The sequence below is a fragment of the Tigriopus californicus genome, chromosome 10 (assembly GCF_007210705.1).
Source record: "Tigriopus californicus strain San Diego chromosome 10, Tcal_SD_v2.1, whole genome shotgun sequence".
Lineage (NCBI taxonomy): Eukaryota > Metazoa > Arthropoda > Copepoda > Harpacticoida > Harpacticidae > Tigriopus > Tigriopus californicus.
In genome coordinates this window covers 2,497,491-2,517,781 of record NC_081449.1, presented here as the reverse complement: position 1 = coordinate 2,517,781, position 20,291 = coordinate 2,497,491, and the positions used below count along the sequence as shown (strand labels likewise).

General features: G+C 42.5%; 2 protein-coding genes across 2 annotated transcripts in view; one reads left to right on the top strand and one right to left on the bottom strand.

The window, feature by feature from the left end:
- LOC131889712 (band 7 protein AGAP004871-like) overlaps positions 1 to 327 on the top strand; it is a 28,491-nt gene extending 28,164 nt beyond the window's left edge. Inside the window, exon 10 of the mRNA XM_059238879.1 lies at positions 34 to 327. The gene's annotated coding sequence lies outside the window, so the exon portion shown is untranslated. The remainder of the gene's footprint in view (positions 1 to 33) is intronic.
- On the bottom strand, positions 14 to 18,615 carry LOC131889714 (uncharacterized). The gene is made up of 2 exons (XM_059238881.1): positions 18,203 to 18,615; positions 14 to 563 (listed from the first exon to the last, which is right to left on the bottom strand). Exons 1-2 carry the CDS (start codon positions 18,342 to 18,344, stop codon positions 331 to 333), a joined length of 375 nt encoding a protein of 124 aa, XP_059094864.1. The 5' UTR covers positions 18,345 to 18,615; the 3' UTR covers positions 14 to 330.
- Between the last annotated feature and the right edge of the window lie 1,676 nt (positions 18,616 to 20,291).

Genomic DNA, 20,291 nt, shown 5'->3' with positions numbered 1-20,291 from the left:
CACATCAAACGATATTGCAATTTTTTTTTTCAGAGTTAGTTTCAATAAGTGGAAGACGAGACCTCGTGGCTGAAATAGAACCATAATTGTACCCAAACCACAACCATAGAGGTGTGTTCACATATCAAGCCAATCCTTGTCATTGATCAAGAACAAACCCATTGTCGCACCAAATCTACGAGCAAACGATCGACAGAATAAGAAACCACCCTTGTTTTTGTCAAATTCTTTGATGTAATTCTGGACAATTTTTTCCAATTCGTCGAAGATTCCGAAAAACGCGCACATCATACGTAACTAAAGCCAAATAAATACATGTCAATCGCACATTTAGGTACATTTCTTGGGACCGGCCACGGCTCCCAAAAGTTCAATGGCGGGGCCTTCTTTGTGGAGAAGACATTTCTTGTGATCGGCTTCGGTTAAGACAATAGGCGTAATCCAAACAAAATGAAAGCATTCTTCATTTAGCGAGCACTTGTATTGGCAATCCAAAGGGGTGTCCACGTCAAGATGCTCTTCCACGAGATCCGAATTTATTGATTTGTCAAATTCGAAGCAATCTGGAAAGAATGTTATTTTTTGTTTCGAAGCATCTTTGATTGTTAGAGCTGGTATTCCAGTTATGGAATAGGTAAAGGGAAAGGTGAGTGGTAAAGCATTAAAGTTAGAGGGGTTCAATTTGGGTCTCGAATGGGCACTTGGGATTGATTTCGCATCATAGCATGTTTTGTGTGACAAAATGCTTGGGTCAACATAAAATTTGAGTTTCCCGCTTTAAGATATCCAAAAAAACGGATGGTCGGATCATAGCGGGAGCAAAACCTTGAGAGTGCGATGTGAGCTAGAAGGCGGACTCGTTTCCACAGCGATTAGGTGACAGCTGAACGGCTGATAGGGTATGGTTTTTGCTTGTAGAGGCGCTGCTTTCAATCTGCTAGAGGTGCACTGTTCTAGTTGCCGATTAAGCTTCAGTAAAAAAAATGACTCAACTTTTAAACCTCTATGTTTCTTCTTCTATGGTCGGATCTTGGAGGAAGCAAGGCCTAGAGTGTTCTGGAGTGCTCAATCTGCCTGCGTCTCAAACTTTCAAATCAGTACTGCCAAGTTTGATCCAAGCTGGATTTTTTTTTTTTGGGTGAGAAAGTGTACGTTCCCTTGACCTAAAATAATCCAGCTTGAATCAAACTTGGCAATACTGGTTTCAAAGTTTGAGGCACAGGCAGATTAATCACATCAGTACAAGAAAGTGCAATACAAGCAACCCAAGCCATGGAGTACGTCATTACTGTAGCGGAAAGTTCAAACGAAGATCGAACGTCTTCTAGCGAGGTTTTGAAGAGCTATGCTTTACCTCCAGATCAGATGTATTCCTTCTGAGAGAGTGCTCAATAAATTCCATCTTCATGTTTAAGTAGTCAATTAGGGGTAACCCAAAACGGAAATGTCTTCTAGCAAGGTTTCAGACAGAGTTCCTTTCCACTACTCCATGGCCAAGGAGACCCGTTTTTAGAGTCAATGGGTGACAGCTGAATGGTTGTTAGGGTATGGTTTCTGACTGCAGAGGCCCTACTTCCCGCCAAATCGGCCTGATCTTGGCCATAGCTACTCTGAAGCACTTTTCGAATTAAAGTAATAATATAAGTAATGTAGGTCTCTGGAAGTCCGTGCACTAGTTCATGGTTACCTATTCAGGTGCAATAGAAAACAACAACAAACTCGTTTTTACGCTTCTTTGTTTCATGTTCAGTGGTCAGATGTCATTTGCGAAAAAAACTCAATCAGAGTCAAACCCTTCAACTTCACTGAGATTCATAAAACATATTTCAACGTCGAGGAGATGTTGGCAAAAAAGTCTTCATATACCGCAGATTTCCGATAAGCAGTGTCATGTCTGTATTAGTTTGTTCTCTGCCTGTTCTTACTAGTCTTTTGCCGATTTGAAGACATCCTTGCCTTTACTGAGAATGTTATTCCCGGGAGTTCAAGATGGAAAATGTATGATTATTGTATGACACAACATTCAAATCATATCTGATCCACCAACAAACTGGAGGAGTTGTGTAGCCCTTGAATATTGGGTTGTTTGGGGGTTAAGATCACATTAGAGTTGTAATTTAAACCACCTGAAAAACAAGCTTGATTTATTGGAGCAAAAATTTAAGCAAGGGACCCGGCCAACCTGCACATGAACTTCATCAGCAGTGTTGCTAAATACTGGGCAATTCCCCATTTCTGGGGTAGTATTGGAGCCCATTGGGCAGGATATTTGACTTATGGGTAATAACCACTTCCCACTCAAAAAATCCGGGATATTTTGTTTGCGCCAGCCAAACTACAGTGTTGTTCTCTTCAAGTGTAATAGACTAATTACGCAATAACTCGACTTCCATTTAATTGATTGACCTAAATTTTTGACACATTGATCATATTTGTTAGAAAACTTTGTTTTTTAAAACTTCTCGATGTGGCCTCCGCCGTTTAGGCGCACTTGGCCCAGACGTCGAGGAACGTGGGCGACAGCGGCACGCACGGTGTCCTCGGACAAGTCGGCCCACGCCTGGTGCAGGGCGGACTTCAGGGCGTCGACGGACTTGTAATGGGTCTTGTTAACCCTTGCTCCCAGTATACTCCAAATGCTGAAGTCCATGGGGTTGAGGTGCGGGCTCTAGGGGGGCCATTCAAGCTTATGCATGAAGTCGTGGAGATTGGTTCGGCACCACTCTTGCGAGATGTTGCTTGTGTGCGCAGGAGCTTCGTCCTGTTGAAACAGATATGGAGCTCTGAGGGACTCAAGCCAAGGCAAAACATCGTCCAGGCCCTGCCGGCGCCCCACGTACTTGAACTTCTGGGGTACTTTTTTGTGGTTCTTGGCCCACGTCCCGTCGGTCTTCCTGTTCAGCTTGAGCTCCACGGTGAACATTTTTTCATCCGACCAGATCACCTCCTTGGGGCCCTTCTTCAGCCGCGCCAAGAGGTTTCGTGAACGCAGGTGTCTTTTCTCCTTTGTAGCCTCTGAGAGGAGATGACGATACGATTTTGGTTTCCAAGTCATCTTGAGGTCTTGGCAGAAGATTCTGTGCGCGGTGGAAACCGAAAATTCATCGCTGCGGCCAACTTCCTCTCCGACAGGTTCGGGTTCCTCCTGACACGCTCGCGCACCTTCTTGATCACGGCCGGCGATTGGACAGTCTTGGTCCTCTGGGGCGTCCAATTTTCAGAATGACCCAACTCCTTGAACCTCTTGATGGCCCTGAACACGTCGACACTGCTCAACCTCAGTTCTCTGGCGATCTTGGCCCCTTTCCAGCCCGCCTTCTCCAAGGCCATGATGGCCTTGCGCGTCTCCGATGTCAATTATTGGCAAGTTCTCGCCATGATTGCTGGTCTTTTGGCGGGCACCGTGGTGTCGAAACAAACCCAAAAGGTCTAAATGTCAGCTTTCAAACGCAGTGTGTAGTTGGGTGATAAATTTAAAATTAAAAAAGTTATGCGTCATAAAACAAAAAAATACACTTGAAGAGAACAACACTGTAGAAGAATAGTAAGTAAAACCAGCCCAACGCAAAGAAATCAAATCAATAACTCAAAGGCAACCTTTCTTTCTTCAACATTAAAACGAAATTGCATTCAAATTCTTTTATAATGTCAAAGCAAGTGTGCATTCTGCGTCAAGGCTTCAAAGCAAACATTAATAAGAGAGCACCCTTGATCCCTCACATTGGGGAGAGCAACAAGGGAGAACAGAGGGCCACAACCGGTTAACCGACTGCACCGTGTTCTATACTTGTGGGTGAGCATCACCCACAAGGAGTTGGATGGACTTGCTAACTTATCATATTTCAGACTAGTACACATTTATATATACATGACTAGAACAGATTACGAGCATGAGGAGCATGCTCAACACCGGGATACCACAAATATGGAAATGATTAGATTAAACATTCTCTTATGGGACATGGACCTGATCTAACCTGATCTGGTCAAGAGGTGACACAGTGCTTTACCTATTCCTGGGGTGCCTCTGTTCTTGATCACATTTTCCTATCAGACACTATTCCATCTCTGGCCAGTTTCGTCCATCCACTAGCCGTTTCTGATCAACTCCCAATTTCAGTCACTTTCAAGATGCCAAGAAATTTCCATCGTCTAGACGTGACTTGAAATGGGAGGTGCGTGGTCAATGTTCAGAAGTGTGCGGCTCAACTTGAGGCCCTGCAGCTATTCATTAACATCGGGAATGCAACCAACCCAGCTGCAGTGGCCGAAGGTATTTCGCTAGCATTCAAAGAGTCCTCTTTGGAGCAGAGGAGGAGAGGAGGACTCAAGACCCCGTGGTTCAGTCCCCACCATTGAGAGCTGAGGGGTCAAATGCTCCAATAGTTGCGAAATTAAGCCAAACACCAGAGACTTGGGAGCAATATGGGATATCAAGAATTTCATGCCACAAGTCTCTGAGGAGCGTTGAGTCAGCCCATCAAAGGTTGGAAGTGGAGAGCCTGCTCTCTTCATCGGACTCGTCTCAGATGGGGGGCTTGTACAAACGTGCCAAAAAGTCCGCCAATGCTTGGATATTGATCCCTGATAGCAAAACGATGTCAGAGCACACCAAAAATGGCATATGTTTGAATGTTGCAGCACAGTTCTTTCGATTTTTGAAGATAAAGTTAGTTCACGGTATGCCTTAGGCTTAATCTTTGGCTTAGTTCTTCCTCCACAAAATAGTTTATTCCTATTTTGCTTCGTTGTCCTGTATCTCAGGACAAGATTGCATAGCCTTTTACTTTCCTTACGTTTTTCTCTTTTTCTTAGTCTCTTGATTTTGTTGCTCATAGATAGCTCCTCCTGCATTCATGATGGAAGCTATTTTTGGAAAAGGCAGCAAAGAGATTAGACAATGTTTGGACTTGGTCTTGGCAGGGGAAGGATCATTCCGTAGTCAATAAGCCCTTTATTATAGAGGCTTTAGTTGCTTGGGTCAATGAAACCAGGGTGCTCCTTGAAGAACAGGCTCACCCAGTAGTTGAGAAGTCGACTGATTTGACCAATGTAGAGGTTGAAGTAGTAGCTCCTCTGGAAAAAAGCAGGATAAGACAGTTGTAGAGAAAACAGTCTGTCCTGTTTATCGAAAGCAGCCTTGTCCTGATGAAGGAAAAGGCTGTCAGTTTGATCATCCTAAATCTCTTCGTATCCGACCTACCCGACGCTCTCACCCACCAAGGACCCACCATCAACAACACCCAACTCCAATACATTCAGTACGCAGACGACCTGGTCCTCCTGGCCACCACGGCTGAAGAATTGCAAAATGCCATCAATGCACTTCAGTCATACTGCCAGGAGAACGGCCTTCAAATTAACACCAACAAGACGAAGGCCATGGTCTACCATAAAGGTCGTCTGCCTGCAACATCCTTCCACATCAACAACGTCCCGATGGAAATTGTCAAGACATTCAACTAAGTCGGATTCACATTCACCCAACAACTCTCATTCACCCATCATCTCAACACCATCATGACCAAAGCCAAAGCCAAGGTCGGATACCTCTTCCATCGGTTACCCATCAAAAATCTTCCTCTCACAATAGTTCTTGAACTCTTCCGGTGTTTCATCCATCCTATCTTTCTCTACGGCCTTCACCTATGGCTCCCAAACTCCGCCCAATCCGCCATCAAATCCGCCGATGCCTGCTTCTCCAAATATCTGAAACGATACCTCTGCGTGCTCCAATATGCCAATAACTCATGGATGCACTTCATCTGCGAGACTGAGCCCCTCACAATTGGGCTGGCAAGGTCGGTATCCAATAGTATTGGGAGACTGACCTTTCCGAGGAAAATGTCCGGGCATCAGCTCGCGTGCGCCGCCACGGACAGGACGGAACCCTACTGTCCGTGGCCCGATATCCCCTCGGAATATTGGAGGTCACGTATCTTTGCCCGGCTCCCCGCCAAATTCCATCATCGACGGGAGCTGACAAAGGAGTTGTTCAACCTAGCCCATCCTCTCTACTGCAATAACCAAGTTTTTCATCACCTCCCTCTACCCTCCTGCATCTGCAATGTCTGCTCCAACCCTCTTCATTTCTTCCATGTGCACTGAGGTACATATAGTCATTCTTCCCTAATACCACCTGTGATATCGCCAAACTGATCAGTCTTTGTATACCTTTGTTGTCATGGCCGAGAGCCGCAAAATATATATAGTATAGTATAGTATAATAAATGGTGTGAAAAAATTCTCAAGTTCGGCCTTTAGAAATACAATAGGAAGAAGGGATGTTCAAATGTAGATTGTCCTTTCGTTCACCCGTACATGTGGCGTCAGCCCATGAGATTTAAGATATGCTTTAATGTACTGTGTACTTCCGTCCACGTAGAAGGGACGCAAAGAAAGGCGAGAAATAGAATAGCTCAGTTTCGTAGTTTTACAGCTGACCCTATTCCTAAACCTAATCCAGCTCCACCCCCCTTCCTTAACCCATTTAGCTTCCTCCCTCTCCTCCTACCCCCCACCCTCTCTCCCAATTCCCTCCTCTTCCTTCAAATACCCAATCCGCCCCTATTCCTATAAACACTCTCCTACCTAATATTCCTTGCCCCACCCCTATTCCTATAAACACTCTCCTTCCTAACATTCCTTGCCCCACCCCTATTCCTATAAATACTCTCCTTCCTAACATTCCTTGCCCCACCCCTATTCCCAAAATACGTTCCTATTCAAATGTAGCTGCCCAACCCATTCCTCAACCCCAACCATCCCTATTAGCTCATGCTTTGCCTTCAGTAAAACGTAGCTTTGTTGACGAGAGGGATTTTTTACGGTTGGAGAGGATGGTCCAAGATCTTGTAGACTTGGTCTTTCAAGAGACAGGCCCGTAAAGGGGCTATATTCGAACGTGCATTGTCTGATGTCTAAAAGAGACAGCGCGAAAGTTAAGATCTTAGACGAACTAGCCGTTGAGAGACAGATTTCATTCATCTCTACAACAGAAACCTGGCTTCGGCCAGGGGTCTTAGATGAAGAACTAACCATAGTTGGTTTCAACTTAGTTCGTTGTGATAGGATTTGCCCTGATAATCCCATATTCCCACATAGGGGTGTATGCCTATATGTTAGGAGTGATTTGGAATTTTTAAGGAAGTTTGCTCTAGTTTAGAAATCTCTGAATGTGTACCGAAAGGTGGTACACGGACAAAAATTCCAAAATGTAGGAAGACTTTGCTCAAAAAGAGTTGCAATCTGGCAAAAAGGCTGAAGAGCACTTCGACTCCAGTAATTGTGGGTAGTCTCCAAAAAAATTGGACATAGTTCAGGGTAAGATTAAGGCCTCCATCGAATATGACCAGTTACAAACTGAGAGTAAGGTGGTTCAGGAGGTCAGGTCGAATCCGGAGGCTTTTTTTTCTCTTGTGCGAACTCTAAGTGAAAAATGAAACACCCTGTTGGGCCTTTTGAGGTTGATGTGGCAGCCATTAGCAATGTAGAGACTATGGCTAACATGCTTGGAGATCAGTTCTCCAGTGAGTTTTCAACCCCACTGAGTTCAGAAGCAACAGCTCATTGCTCTGAAGATGAGTCTGTTGAGATTGACAAGGTCAGTCAAGTTGAGCGTTTAGATGATCTTGTAGTCACAGATCAAGATGTATTAGAGGCCATCAAGGGCTTGAGGCTTTCAAGTTCTCCTGGTCCTGATGGCGTGACATCCCAGTTTCTAATGAGATGCTCACTGGTTCTTGCTCCTGTTTTCTCGTACTTGATGCGTTGCATCTTGGATCAGGGCAAGTTTCCATCGTCACGAAAATTAGCTCATGTTGTTCCAATCTTCAAAGGCTGAGATAAGTCACTCCCCAGTAACTATAGGCCCATTTCTCTCACTTCGAATATTGCGAAGATGTTTGAGAAGATCATGAAGTCCAAACTTGTTGAATTTCTTGAGGTCAATGAAGTCCTTCCTCCCAGCCAGCACGGGTTCCGAGCACGTTTTAGTACGGTTACCCAACTGATTTAGCATTTAGAGCAGGTCATTGAGGGACTGGAAAGGCATAAGTCAGTTGATGTTGTCTATCTTGATTTTGCCAAGGTTTTTGATAAAGTAGATCATGGCCTTTTGTTGAATAGACTTCATGACATTGGGATTCAAGGTAAGGTTCTCAAGTGGATAAGAAGCTTCATTCATAATAGGAAGCAAATTGGTAAGGTAAAGGGATCTCTAAGTGACATACATGATGTCAAGTCAGGTGTTCCCCAGGGCTCCATCTTAGGGCCCCTCCTTTTTATAATATTCGTTGCCCCGCTTCAAAAGCTTAGTATTACTGCCAGTCTCTGTTCTTATGCTGACGATACAAAGTTAGTTTCTGGTAGGAATGGCCAAGATTCCACTAGCCTAGCAATGGACCTAGAAATAATCTATTTCGAGAGTTGCGGGAACATGGTTGGGTAAAGCAGCGCTGTTGTTCCCCTTGATCGACCCGGCCTGGAATATGGCGTGGGGTTGTACATGAGCTTGCCCTAGGCAAATAGGGAAAGAAGAAACGGGAGGCATCAAACGTCAGTGTTTTGAGAACACTCAAACTTTTCGACCATCTTTGTTATGAGGGATCCCTTGACAGGTTGGGGTGGGTATTTTCGGTTACTGTTCTGCCTGGTCATCTTTTCTTGTCGGTGTTTTTGCTCACGTCCATTAGTGAGAGGGTGAGAGTTATATTTCATCATGCAGTTGTTGGTCAGGTTGTTCTAGGAGGTCAAGGCTATCTCGGCCACAGGCTTTTGGCCAGAACGTCGGTAGAGTTCATTGTCGGTTGGATGGTCATGGAAAAGAACACGAAGAGCAGCCTTTATAGCGGCGCGGTGGAGCTTATGGAGCCGCTCAAGGGCTGCATCAGACCCTCCCCCACCTGGATTGGTTAGCAGGGGGAGACCGTTAATTAGTTTTGACGTAAAGATGCCCTGCACCAAACCACGCAGAATTTCCCTCGGAAACGGATAAGACAAGCGGCGCAGAATCCCGATCCGCCCCCTGAGCTCAGTTTTCAGGACGCTAAGATGGCTCCTCCAGGACAAAGACTTATCAATTACAATTCCAAGCATCCTTTCCTCGCCCGTCTCCTCAATGAGGGACGTTCCAACCGTTATGGGGGGCTCACTGTTTCTGCCAAACATCATGAATTTTTTGTCGGAGTTGGCTGCCAGGTTTGAGGCATTCATAAATTCTAGGACCTCTTTAGCCGATTTCTCCAGGATTACCCTGACCTCAGCCTTGGATGGGGCAGTGGCATACACTATGGGGACGTTTAGGCAAGCTCTGGCAGGTTCCTTTGTTTGCTGGTACCAATGTCAGCGATGCAAGTTTGGAGCTTCAAACATGTTTTTGAGAAGCTGACCCTTCTTTCATATTGCTATATGAAGAAAGGTCAGCTTCTTGAAAACCAGTTCGAAACGCCAATTTTGCATCACTGGCATTGGCAGGCAAGTTTGTTTGCTTGTACCAGCGCTTGCCTAAATGTCTGAATGGTGTCATCTGTGTAGCTGATGACCATTCCTTTGGAAACCCACTCCCCAAGATCAGCAACCAAGATGAGGAAGAGGACTGGCGATATCACCGAGCCCTGGGGGCTCCCAAACATTGTTGGTAGCTAGCCTGATTTCTCCCCGTTGCATTCCACCAACTGATACCGATCTGCCAAGAAAGAGCCTGTCCAACGTAACACCGAGGGTCCCGCTCCATACAGTCTCAGTTTTTTGAGCAACAGGCCCGGATCAATGGAGTCAAAGGCGGCGCTCAGGTCGAAGAACAGGGCTCCGGCCTGAAGGGCGCCGCTCTTGGCCGCCTTCCAATCACGGTCGGCTGCACCAACCGCCTGTACTGCCGAAAGACCGGCGCGGAATCCATTTTGGCTGGAAGGGAGGATATTGTTTCCCTCTAAATATGATACAAACTGTCTGTGGACAACCCTCTCCATGATTTTGGAGCACGAGGGAGGGATACTAATAGGTCTGTAATTTGCCATGTTGGTTCTTGTGTTCTTCTTATGGACTGGCAGGACCTTTCCGACCTTCCAGCACATTGGTACCACGCCTTCGAGAAGAACCCTATTTATGATCCACGTCAGAGGGAGTGCAACCACCATTGGGGCAATTTTCAGAGCAATAGGTGAAATTCCATGGACATCCGAGCACTTGGATGCTTTGGACTTCTGAATTGCTTTAATTACTTCACCCTCGGACACGGTTCTGAGATTGAAATTGTTTGCTTGGCACTCCAATCGGGGCGCTTAATTAACAGCACCTTTGAGCGGATCTTTTCAATAAATGGTCATTTTTTTTCCTTATGTCGCTCACTTTTTGGATAAAGTGTGCATTTAGAACGTCTGGTGTTTCTTGGGGTGTTAACTTTACTCCCTCGTCGTTCTTGATGACAATTGGGAGTTGCATATTTTGACCAGTGACCTCTCGTACAATATTCCATGGGTTATTTCCGACATTCTGAACTCGTTTTCGAACATTTTTCATCGTTTCTGATCTGGTGGCCCTCTTGCACTTTTCCTGGAGTTGACGTAACTTCTTTCCCGTTGTCGTCTGAGCTTAAGTAACCAGACACGTTTTTTCACGAGTTTGGGCTGGTTGTAGACTTTTTTCAAGGTGCATGAATATTTAAGACTTCCACAAAGAGTTTGTGAAACTGAACTGCGTTGTCCTCAATAGATCCATGAGCAAACTCCTCCCAGGGACAAGCCGCCAGGTGGGCAGAGAAAGCGTTTGGGCACACCTTGGTGTAGTTACGGAGCATTCTGGTGTCCTTCTTTCCTTTGTCTCCATCCACTTCAAAGGACCAGATCAATATCGAGTGATCACTCATACCACTCCAGATTTGCTTCTTACTTCTCACTATCACATTGCTGAGGATCCAATCTAGTTCTGATGTAATTTGTTGATCAAGGTAGTTACGCCGAAAGGTCGTGCCGAAGGATGTCCTATTTAATCCAATTTCCGCCGCCGCCTCTAAGAGTTGGTTCTTGGGTTACTAAGAATAATATGGCCCTGAACGGAATGAAATTCCGCTCAATGATCTTCGGGTCAACACCTTTGAATACTCCACTCGTAGATAAGTGAGGTAAAGATATTGAGCAGGTCTCATCTATGAAAGATTTAGGTGTAGTCCTCCAAAATAATGGAAAGTTCGATGACCATATCCAGTTGAAGGTGGGTAAAGCTTTTCAAATGTGTGGTTGGATATATTGCACGTTTAAGTCCAGAGATAGCATCACGATGCTAACTATGTACAAGTCGATTGTCCAGCCACATCTTGAATATGCCTCACCCATTTGGGCTCCAATGAGTTTAGCAGGTTTGCAAAAGGTCGAACAAGTCTAAAGATGTTTCTCTAGGAACATCCATGGAACTGATAGCTGGCTGATAAAACGGGCCAGATGCGAGGACTGCAAGACCCTTTTAAGCAAAGCTGACCAGCCTCTTATGGATCTTGTTGATGTAAGCCAGACTCCTGACAATGAAGAGACCATGACAAAAGAAAAACTTTTGATGCAGATATCAACTGCGCCGCGATTGCACCCAAGTGACCTCATTTTCATGCTTTGCTTACATCTGTGGTTGATTTTTCGTTTGATTTCAAGCTCGGCAGTGAAAGATAAGTTGGTCCTCAGCGAGAAACCTTGGTTGATATTTGGTCTTGTTGCCTTCGACCTGCTCAACGATAAGCCCGATATGGAGACCGTTTTCGAGCACCAATGTGAATCTTGTCATCAGTTTCATGATCACTTTAGAGTTGCCGCGACAAAGATGCTCAATATCGTCCTTAAAGAATGAGGCAAAGATGTTGAATGACAAGATTCGTGGGACAAAAAGAGGCTCGAATACTACCAACAAGTCAAGCACGACTAGAAAAGTTACTAAACTGTCGTCAAAATCATTAAAATAATTATATCGAATTCTATTGAGTGACCAAACATTAAAGGCAGGCTCAAATATACTCAAAACTCATGCTTTGGGAAATCAAAATGTAAATTTGTCCAGCTTTTTGCTGATTTGGAGACAATTCCTTTTGTGCTATTTTCTTCTCTTTGCGCGCGTGTGACTACTCTTGTATTCACGTCAAAACAAGTAAGCGTTCCCTAGCTATCCGTTCCATGGAACATCACAGGACTGAGAGAGCTTTCGTATTGGGAGAGACTAGAAAAGTTGGGACTGTACAGTGTTCAGAGAAGGTACGAAAGGTATCTGATACTGCACGTCTTCAAAAGCATCCATGAGCTTTGTCCCCACCCAGGATTTAGGGTCAATTCTAGGCACCGTAGAGGCTTAATGTGCGTATTGAGAGCACCTTCACGTCCTCGAGAATCCAGGCTAGTTCGAACCATGAAGTCCACTTCTCTTTTTTCTCGGCTCCTCCATTGTTTAATTTGCTTCCCTCTAATGTTTGTAGGGAATACGTAGGCCAGATTGATCCGGTTGCATCTTTCAAGCCAGACTTGGACAAATTTTTAGATAGCATTCCTGATCAACCATATATTCAAGGACTAACTCGGTCTGCCAACTCAAATTCGTTGGTAGACCAAATATCATATAAAGATTGAAAGGTAATAAATCGACGAATTATAACCTTTCATTTGAATAGTACTGGGGATTACATTCCCTGTAGCGGTTAGCAAAGCCCGTGAAAACCAAACCAAACCAAAAAAAAAGAATGTTAAAAGAATGCAAACCTGACAATGAAGGATTGCTTGAAATAGCTTGGATTTTTGGACTTGAAGGTGCTCTCAAAAAGCAGGTTAGGCACCTTGGGTACTAGAATGGTCCCTGTTGAGACAAAGCTCATGAATGCTTTTGGAAACGCACAGTATCAGATAACTAAAATACCCTCTTCGATTACAGTAACCTGGCTTTCAATCGCCAAAGTTTGCTATGACTCAGGGTGTCTTCACTTATTAATGCTTGCTTTTGTTTCCTTCAGTGATGATATTTTTGTCGTTGCAGAAACTGTTAACAATCAATGCTGAAAATCAAGATAACAAAAAATCTGCAGAGAAAGAATAACAGACAGTTTAGCAATACAAGCCTAAACTTTCAAGTCCATCCCGAAACAAAAGTTCTTTCTGACGTCTGAAATGTCCCTAATAAAACATCTGCAGATGTGTTCGACTCTTGGCAAACCTTCTGAACTAATTGGAGCCTAGATAAGCAAAGCATATTATATATGTGGCAGATCAATTTACTTGTATAAAATTGACATTGTGATCCTATCTATAGATTTAAGCGTCCGATATTGTACATTCAACCACAAGTTTAGAATGCTTTATTAACCTTCAACAGGATCTGTTCTTTTTTGGCCCTGTGGGACATCCAACCTGACTTAATAAATGTCACCAAGAGAGTAACTAATTGCTTCCCTACTGCGATTGAAACTTCTTAAGCAATCAAAACCCTTGCCTTATATTTCTATCTTGTAAAGCCTATTGGCTAAGAGGCCATGATCTACCTTGTCAAAGTCTAAATAGACTACTTACACTTACTTACTTGTGCTAACAAATTTTATGATGACTACGTCTAGCATTTACCAGACCATAGTGCAGGGAAATAATGACTGTGTCAACTATTGTTGCGCACCTTAAAAAAGCTTAGGCTGACCGTTTATTCTAAAGTAAAGCCTACAAACGCGGGGTCGCATTTGACGAGGCTCAACAGACTCATATTTAGAGCAATGAGTCGTTGCTCCTAAATTATGCGTAGTTAAAAACGCATGTTGGCCATAACCTCTAGATTGCTAAAGGCTTCCCCATTGACCTTGAAAGTAGTATAGGATGCTTCATTTTCCTTTTAAAGTTTGCATTAGAGAAAAAAGCCTTAGGATTAGACCTGACCTCCTGGACCATTCAACTCTCCTCTCTTAACTGATCCTGAAGTGACAAACAAAGGCCTCTGCTTCTCCCTTAAACACATACATAGCCTATGTGCCAATAATTCCTTACCTATAAACATACGACCCGATGTGGGAAAATGGCATTATCAGGGCGTACTTTATCGCAATCCAACTAAGTTGACGCCAGCCATGGTAGCTAACACTTCATCTTAAAACCTTGGCTGAAGTTGTTTCTGTCATGGAAATGAACGAGACTCAAAAATTTCTCAGAACTCTAACCTTTGTGCTCCTGGAGCCGTGATAACTTGGGTTAGTCATAACCAGCAGCAAGTGTACGTACTTGACTCTGGGATAAACCAGTCAAGTGTAAGAAAAAGTGGAACGTGCAATGCACGTTCAAATTTGGGCCTTTTCCAGGCTTAAGGTCTTCCGATTGACCAGAGGCCTGTTTTTTAAAGGCTCTTGTCTCGAAGTTACGACTTGGACGTGACTCAAAATAAGCATCTACTGTGTCTTTTCATACGGAATAACGTCTAATCACTAAACTCCAACTCCACGGTATGACCTTTACGAAACTCGCCTCAGAGCTTTCAAACTTTTAACTCGGCCTGCTAATTATGAAAACAAATCAAATTGGGTGAGGGTGAAAACAACTTCGGGGCGTCCAAAGGATGGGGTAGGGCCAGGAAGGTTGGGAGAGAGGTTCAAGGAATTGAGGTTGAAGGTGTGGAAGGGGGAGGGGAACAAGGTTTGCCAACACTTGGCTGATTCTTCTCAAAGTCAACTTGTGGCTGTGTGTGACAAAACCAAGCCGTCAAGGCTTCCATAATTAAAGGCTTGTAAATGGAGGACACAGCTTATGAGTCCTCCCTTCAACAAAAGACAATTCCTGGCATCTTCAAAAAGGTTCTTCTGTAAAGCTTCCATGGCCAATCAAAGCAAAGACAATTGAGAGGCACGAATCTAAAACAGTAGAATCATGTCTACATTATGGATTATGGCGAAACCATTCAAGTCTGGAACGGAAAAGAAGACAACTCATGAAGAAGAGAAAGATGACTAATCTAAAGAGGCAAGATGGAAGAGCTCTAGGTGAAAAACCAACCTCGGCTTTAAACCCATCACAGGTAAACACCGCGGGCTAGCCGGAGACCAAGGTAGAAAGTGCTCCTTAGGGACAGAGATTAGAGATTGAGTAAGGAAGAGATGGCTTTGGGCTGGCTATAAAGGAAAAAAGAAGATGCGAGAGCAGAGACGAGTTTTTTAAACACTCGTACCTCTAAATTAAGACTGGACGCTACCAAAAATGAGCATCTGCTAACCACTTTGACTAGTGTATTTCATACCGGTTAACGTTCATGCCCCTACCCCCAAAGTTAAAAGCTTAAAAAAAAAGGCCTCAGGGTGACCGACTCTTAGCTGATCAATTCAAGTTTCCTGTAGAGACCTCAACTTGGAAACTACGTTAGTCATTACTCCACATCCTCTCCTTGAACGTTTCAATAGATCTTTAGATAAGATTCTTGTCTTGTTCTTGCTGATGCTAGCGGTAACGTTGATTATTTTATCTATCAATTTGCAACAAAAAAGGACTTCTTGGCTAAATTCTTTTCTGGTCGCTTTTCAAGGATCTTTTCGAATAGTCCAAAGGACTTTGATCCTCATTGTCTTTAAGTGATGCGCCAACAAAAAGCTCTTATCTCCCTTTACATTGAAACAAGATTTGGATCGCCTAATGGTCAACCCATTCAAATTGTCGAATCAGAATGTACAGTAGAACCACCTACAGTGAACCCCGGTAAAGTGAAATCCCCGTTGTAATGTAAATATCTTGCTACACAAATTTTCAACACGTGAATGTTGCGTAAAGTGACCCCGATATAAAGAAAATTTTCAAATCTCAGAACCACGTGACAAGGAAAAATTTGAGAACTCTGGACCCCATTTTAAAGAAAATTGGGTTCTAATGCTGGGGCAATCCGAGTGCACTTGAGCCTTTTACTCGATTTTGGAGAAATTGGCCGGATTCGAGCCTTTTAGAAAGGACTTGAGTCCGGAATCGTCACAAAAGAGATTAATTTTTTTTTTAGAATTTCGCAAGACCGGTCGTTTTGCTAGAACTTACTCTTTTTTGTACAAGAGAAAAGAAAATGTAACTGAAGTGTAATTGAAAGTAATTGAATTCCAGTATTTGAACACCAATTGTAATTGAACAAGTTTGAAAATGAAGTAATTGTCATTAATTAATTACACTTCATACCTATGTAATTGCGATTCATTATATCTGAAAGTAACTGGTATACGTCTATTTGTCAGGAGGACAAATTTTCTTCAATTTATGTTAATATTTGTTAAATCAGGGGAATTTGGGGGAATTTTTCCTGTAAAAAGTTATCTTTGTCATGAACCAACACATCAACCTTCAACACTGAATATGATGAGAGCCGCCAACATCATGGATATTCCCTCTTGTACCCCTTGATAAAGCTTTTAACATCTTCCATTGTTTCATTATTTGTGAGCAATGACAAAAGAGACCGTTTTATAATAAAGTTTGACTTCTGTCTTCCTTTCTCACTTCAATACTGAACACATTTTAAAGTTCGCTGACAATGGCCGTAGTACAAAAGGGTGATTTCATGCCGTAGTAGTAATTTTCTCCTCAGGTATCGCTAGTTTAAATCCTCGTGTGGGATGTCAACTCAAGAGGGAGGAATCGTGGTGCAATAGATAGTGTAGCTCCTAAGGGTGGCAAATGCCCTCGATTTGATTCCCCTCGCCAGCCTTTCTCCATAGGAAACTTTTATACACTAATCAGTAATCACATCGACAGACTGAGAACCAATATGTACACTTTTTGAACAATTGCACGATATGATGGCTTTGAAATGATCAGATTTATCCTGGTCGTACCTCTGAGCTAAGGCTTGGACATTAACCCAAAAGGAGCATCCGCTCAACACTTTGCATAGTCTACTTTTATACCGGTTAACGTCTAAGCGCTGAGCTCTAAAAACCTGGCCCTTGGGGGTTTGCCCCTCTGGACATAACATACCCCAATAAAATTAAGTAATTAGGGTAAGTATAACATTTCAAAACTCCACTTGATTAGAAATCACATAATAAATTACGTCCGAAGTATCAATGTGGAGGCAAAATCAAAATCGAATTTGCTCTATTTTTGCCATTGTTTGAATGTCATTTATTGGAAACTACAGTGCCCTCATTACTACATTCTAAATTTTATGATTTTGCTAAGACCAATTTTAAATATTGAAATTATATATAAAATTTGAAATTGTTCAATTGTTTCATGATAAGGTATGCTTAAGAATATTTGATATGAAGCTTAAATAGACGCAGTCTTCTTGATCTTTGTCTAATAGTGAATTTTGTGAGTCTGTCTGCAATTTTCAAAGTCAGGTGATCTTTTATGCAAATTTGTTGTCTACAAAGTGTCAGCAAATGTGGCAAGGCCTTGTGTTTACTAGTGCTGGGGCGAGTCTTTTACTCGATTTTGGAGGAGTCCAGACTCGTAGACCAGTCTTTTTGCTAAAGCTGACTATAGTAAAAGACTCAAGTCCTCTGCCGGATTCAACTCATATGTCAAAATTTTGCTGGACACGTCCCAGCCCTAGTTTTTACCCAAGAGGAATCGCCGCTTTTGTCGGGAAAATGTCAAAACATCATCAGCTGGCCCCAGTGAGAATCGAACTCACGACCTGCATATTCCGAAAATAGTACCTTGCATCTAAGTTAAACGGGCTGTGTATTTTCCCATTTTAATTTTAAATTTTTATTTCTTTTGTTAGGCGCCGGTATATTAGAACATTAAACTAAATTCAAGTATCATTTAAAACATGAACCACTGGAATATGGTTAGAGATAGTAGATATAAAAGTTAAAACATTTAAAAGACAACACTCAATTGTGTTCATTTTGATATCCTTTTTTTCTGTCCCTCGGACGGCTTTCTTGAATTCTAACTCAAGCACGATTCAAGGTCACTATATTTTCCTTCTCAAAATCCTCTACAAACTAAAGCATATAATGAATGAGACGGCAATCGTTTGCAAAGACGGAGTATAAAAAAGTTATACCTCATTGATCTTGTGTATGTATACTATAGACTACAAAGCTTTCAGTGTCTTCTTAACTCCTACATTGCACATAATTGAAAATGATAATACCTAATATTTGAAGGAATGATTCCAATTTTTCTCCATCTGAAGATATTCCTGATGAGAACTACTCAACTTAACATCTTGTAAATTACTCAAGAAGGCACTAAACAATGCCAATATTTTGTAATCAACTCACCTCCCACCATATTTAAGAGTTCCCCTTCCTGTCGCTTGAATCCAGGGCCCAATGTTGTTCCAAAAATTGACAAAGGTGATCCTTCCATGACCGAAACTTGAGCCATAATAAAAAGAACTCCAATCCAAGCTTGCATATACATGATGTGTCTGTGACGCTTACTTACAAACTGACCACTTCTAAGCTTGAACCAATGACAACTGAGCTTAGAAAAACATTTAAGAGGAAGGTTTTTTAGAGTTCGTTAAAAAGTAATGTTCCCCAACTAATCACGCTTAGGTGGGGCAATAGTCTAAGAGGTGTGAAAAATCAGAAAAAGATCATCGATTTACAATTCACTGGTTAATGGTTGGATGGAATTGTGTGTTTTCTCTATAAAGGACCCTATAAAGCGTCTCTGCAGAGATATAGCCCAATGCATTGTTCGCTCAGGGACCTGTCAGACTCTTGGCAATTGTAAAATCAATACCCTAAAGTTCTCATGAATTTGAGCCTCGAATATTTCGAAGCCAATCACCTTAATCGATCGAAATAAACGGTTTTAAGTTCTGAGCGGCTTGCTGAAATGAAACCAAGTTCTAAAGCTAAATTGTCGTTTATATTTAACCAAAGGTATTACACTTAAATTTGACTAGTATCTATAGTTAAATCGACAACTTGGGCCGGGCCTAGACCATTCAGATTACAAATCATATAGCAGTGCACGTTCAGGATTGGAAAACTAAAGTTTGAAAGTGTATTAAAAGTTTGAATGAACTAACCAATGAAAACTCTCATGCATTGTTTTTCAGCTAACACCGTTAGAAACTGTGGTATGCATCTTTATTAATGAGGTCCGGTTGTTTCTACATCACCCTCCTCGCCCAGGGAGGTCGTTAGGCTTGGAGGGGAAAGTTCTACAAAACCTCGCTTGAAGACGTTCGAGCAATGCGTTACCTCCCAATCAGAGATGCAAGCCTGTTGAGAGGGTGCTCATTCAACTCTTCCTTTCCAATCAAGCCGCCGATTAGGAGGCAACGCATCACTTAAACGTCTTCTAAGTTTCAAAATGCTTTCTTGTCCAGTCCTGACGGACTCCATGCCCCTGCATAGAAGGACAACTTTTAAGCAGCACTATGGCATGAACTAAAAAAATGAATTCCATTTTAGCCCAGTTTGTAACTTCATTTTCAACATATGCGGAAAATAACCATTCTTATCATATTTCTGTGAATAAACAGATAAAACACGTTACGTTTCAGGGATGGGGATAAGTGAAATCTAACGTTCGAGGTATTCAAAGTTTCCATTTGCCTAGCCATAGATTTATAGCAAATAACCATCAGTGAGATCAGCATTATGATTTATTTGTTGAACTTTTTCTTTTGCATTTTGTTAAATTGAGCAAAAATTGTGCTAATCGATCGATGACTTAATGTTTTGTGCATCGCGGACTATTAGCAACTAATCCTTAGGCTTTTCCTCCGTACCTCTTTATTAAGAATGCAGTATTTTAACCGAAAGCCATGTAAAAATCTCGAGGGAGCTTAATTAGTTCCTGGTGAGATTGCCAGAAAAAACAATTGCACACTCAAATGAGATTGAATGACAATCTAATCGTGCAATATGTCAAAAATTCCTCCATTAACCAATGGAATGGACAAACGAAACGGGACTTTAAAATTGTGATCGCTTTAAACCGACTGGATGTCTATGAATTTCTCTAGAAATATGATTTGAATTTGTGATGTGCCACTGACGTTTCAAAGCTAGAGGCTCACATACCTTTAATTTGGTTTACTTTTATCACGGGTTTTTCTAACCGCTACAAAAAAAAATATTTCGTCTGTTTGTAACTACTCAAATTGCTGTTCGCACTTGTCGTTTGTGTGACAAACGCAGCTTGTCCTCGTACAAGTGCCACTCGCTGATATTTGGCTGCCTGTGAGAAGATAAGCAGAAGTCTTGAACAGCTTTTGATCGAACTGAATAGATGGCGTCTGCATCCATCGCTTTCTCTCACATTTGCATCTTCTTCCGACTCCACAATTGAATAAAGTGCGGTCAAATCTAAAAATTTGGCAATGAATTTCTTTTATCCAAAAGGGTT

Coding starts and splice junctions, on each gene's coding strand:
- LOC131889714 (XM_059238881.1), bottom strand. CDS start 18,344: ATGTATATGCAAGCTTGGATTGGAGTTCTTTTTATTATGGCTCAAGTT. Junction 564..18,202: donor ACTCTTAAATATGGTGGGAG/GTGAGTTGATTA, acceptor CATTCTTTCCAG/ATTGCTTCGAATTTGACAAA.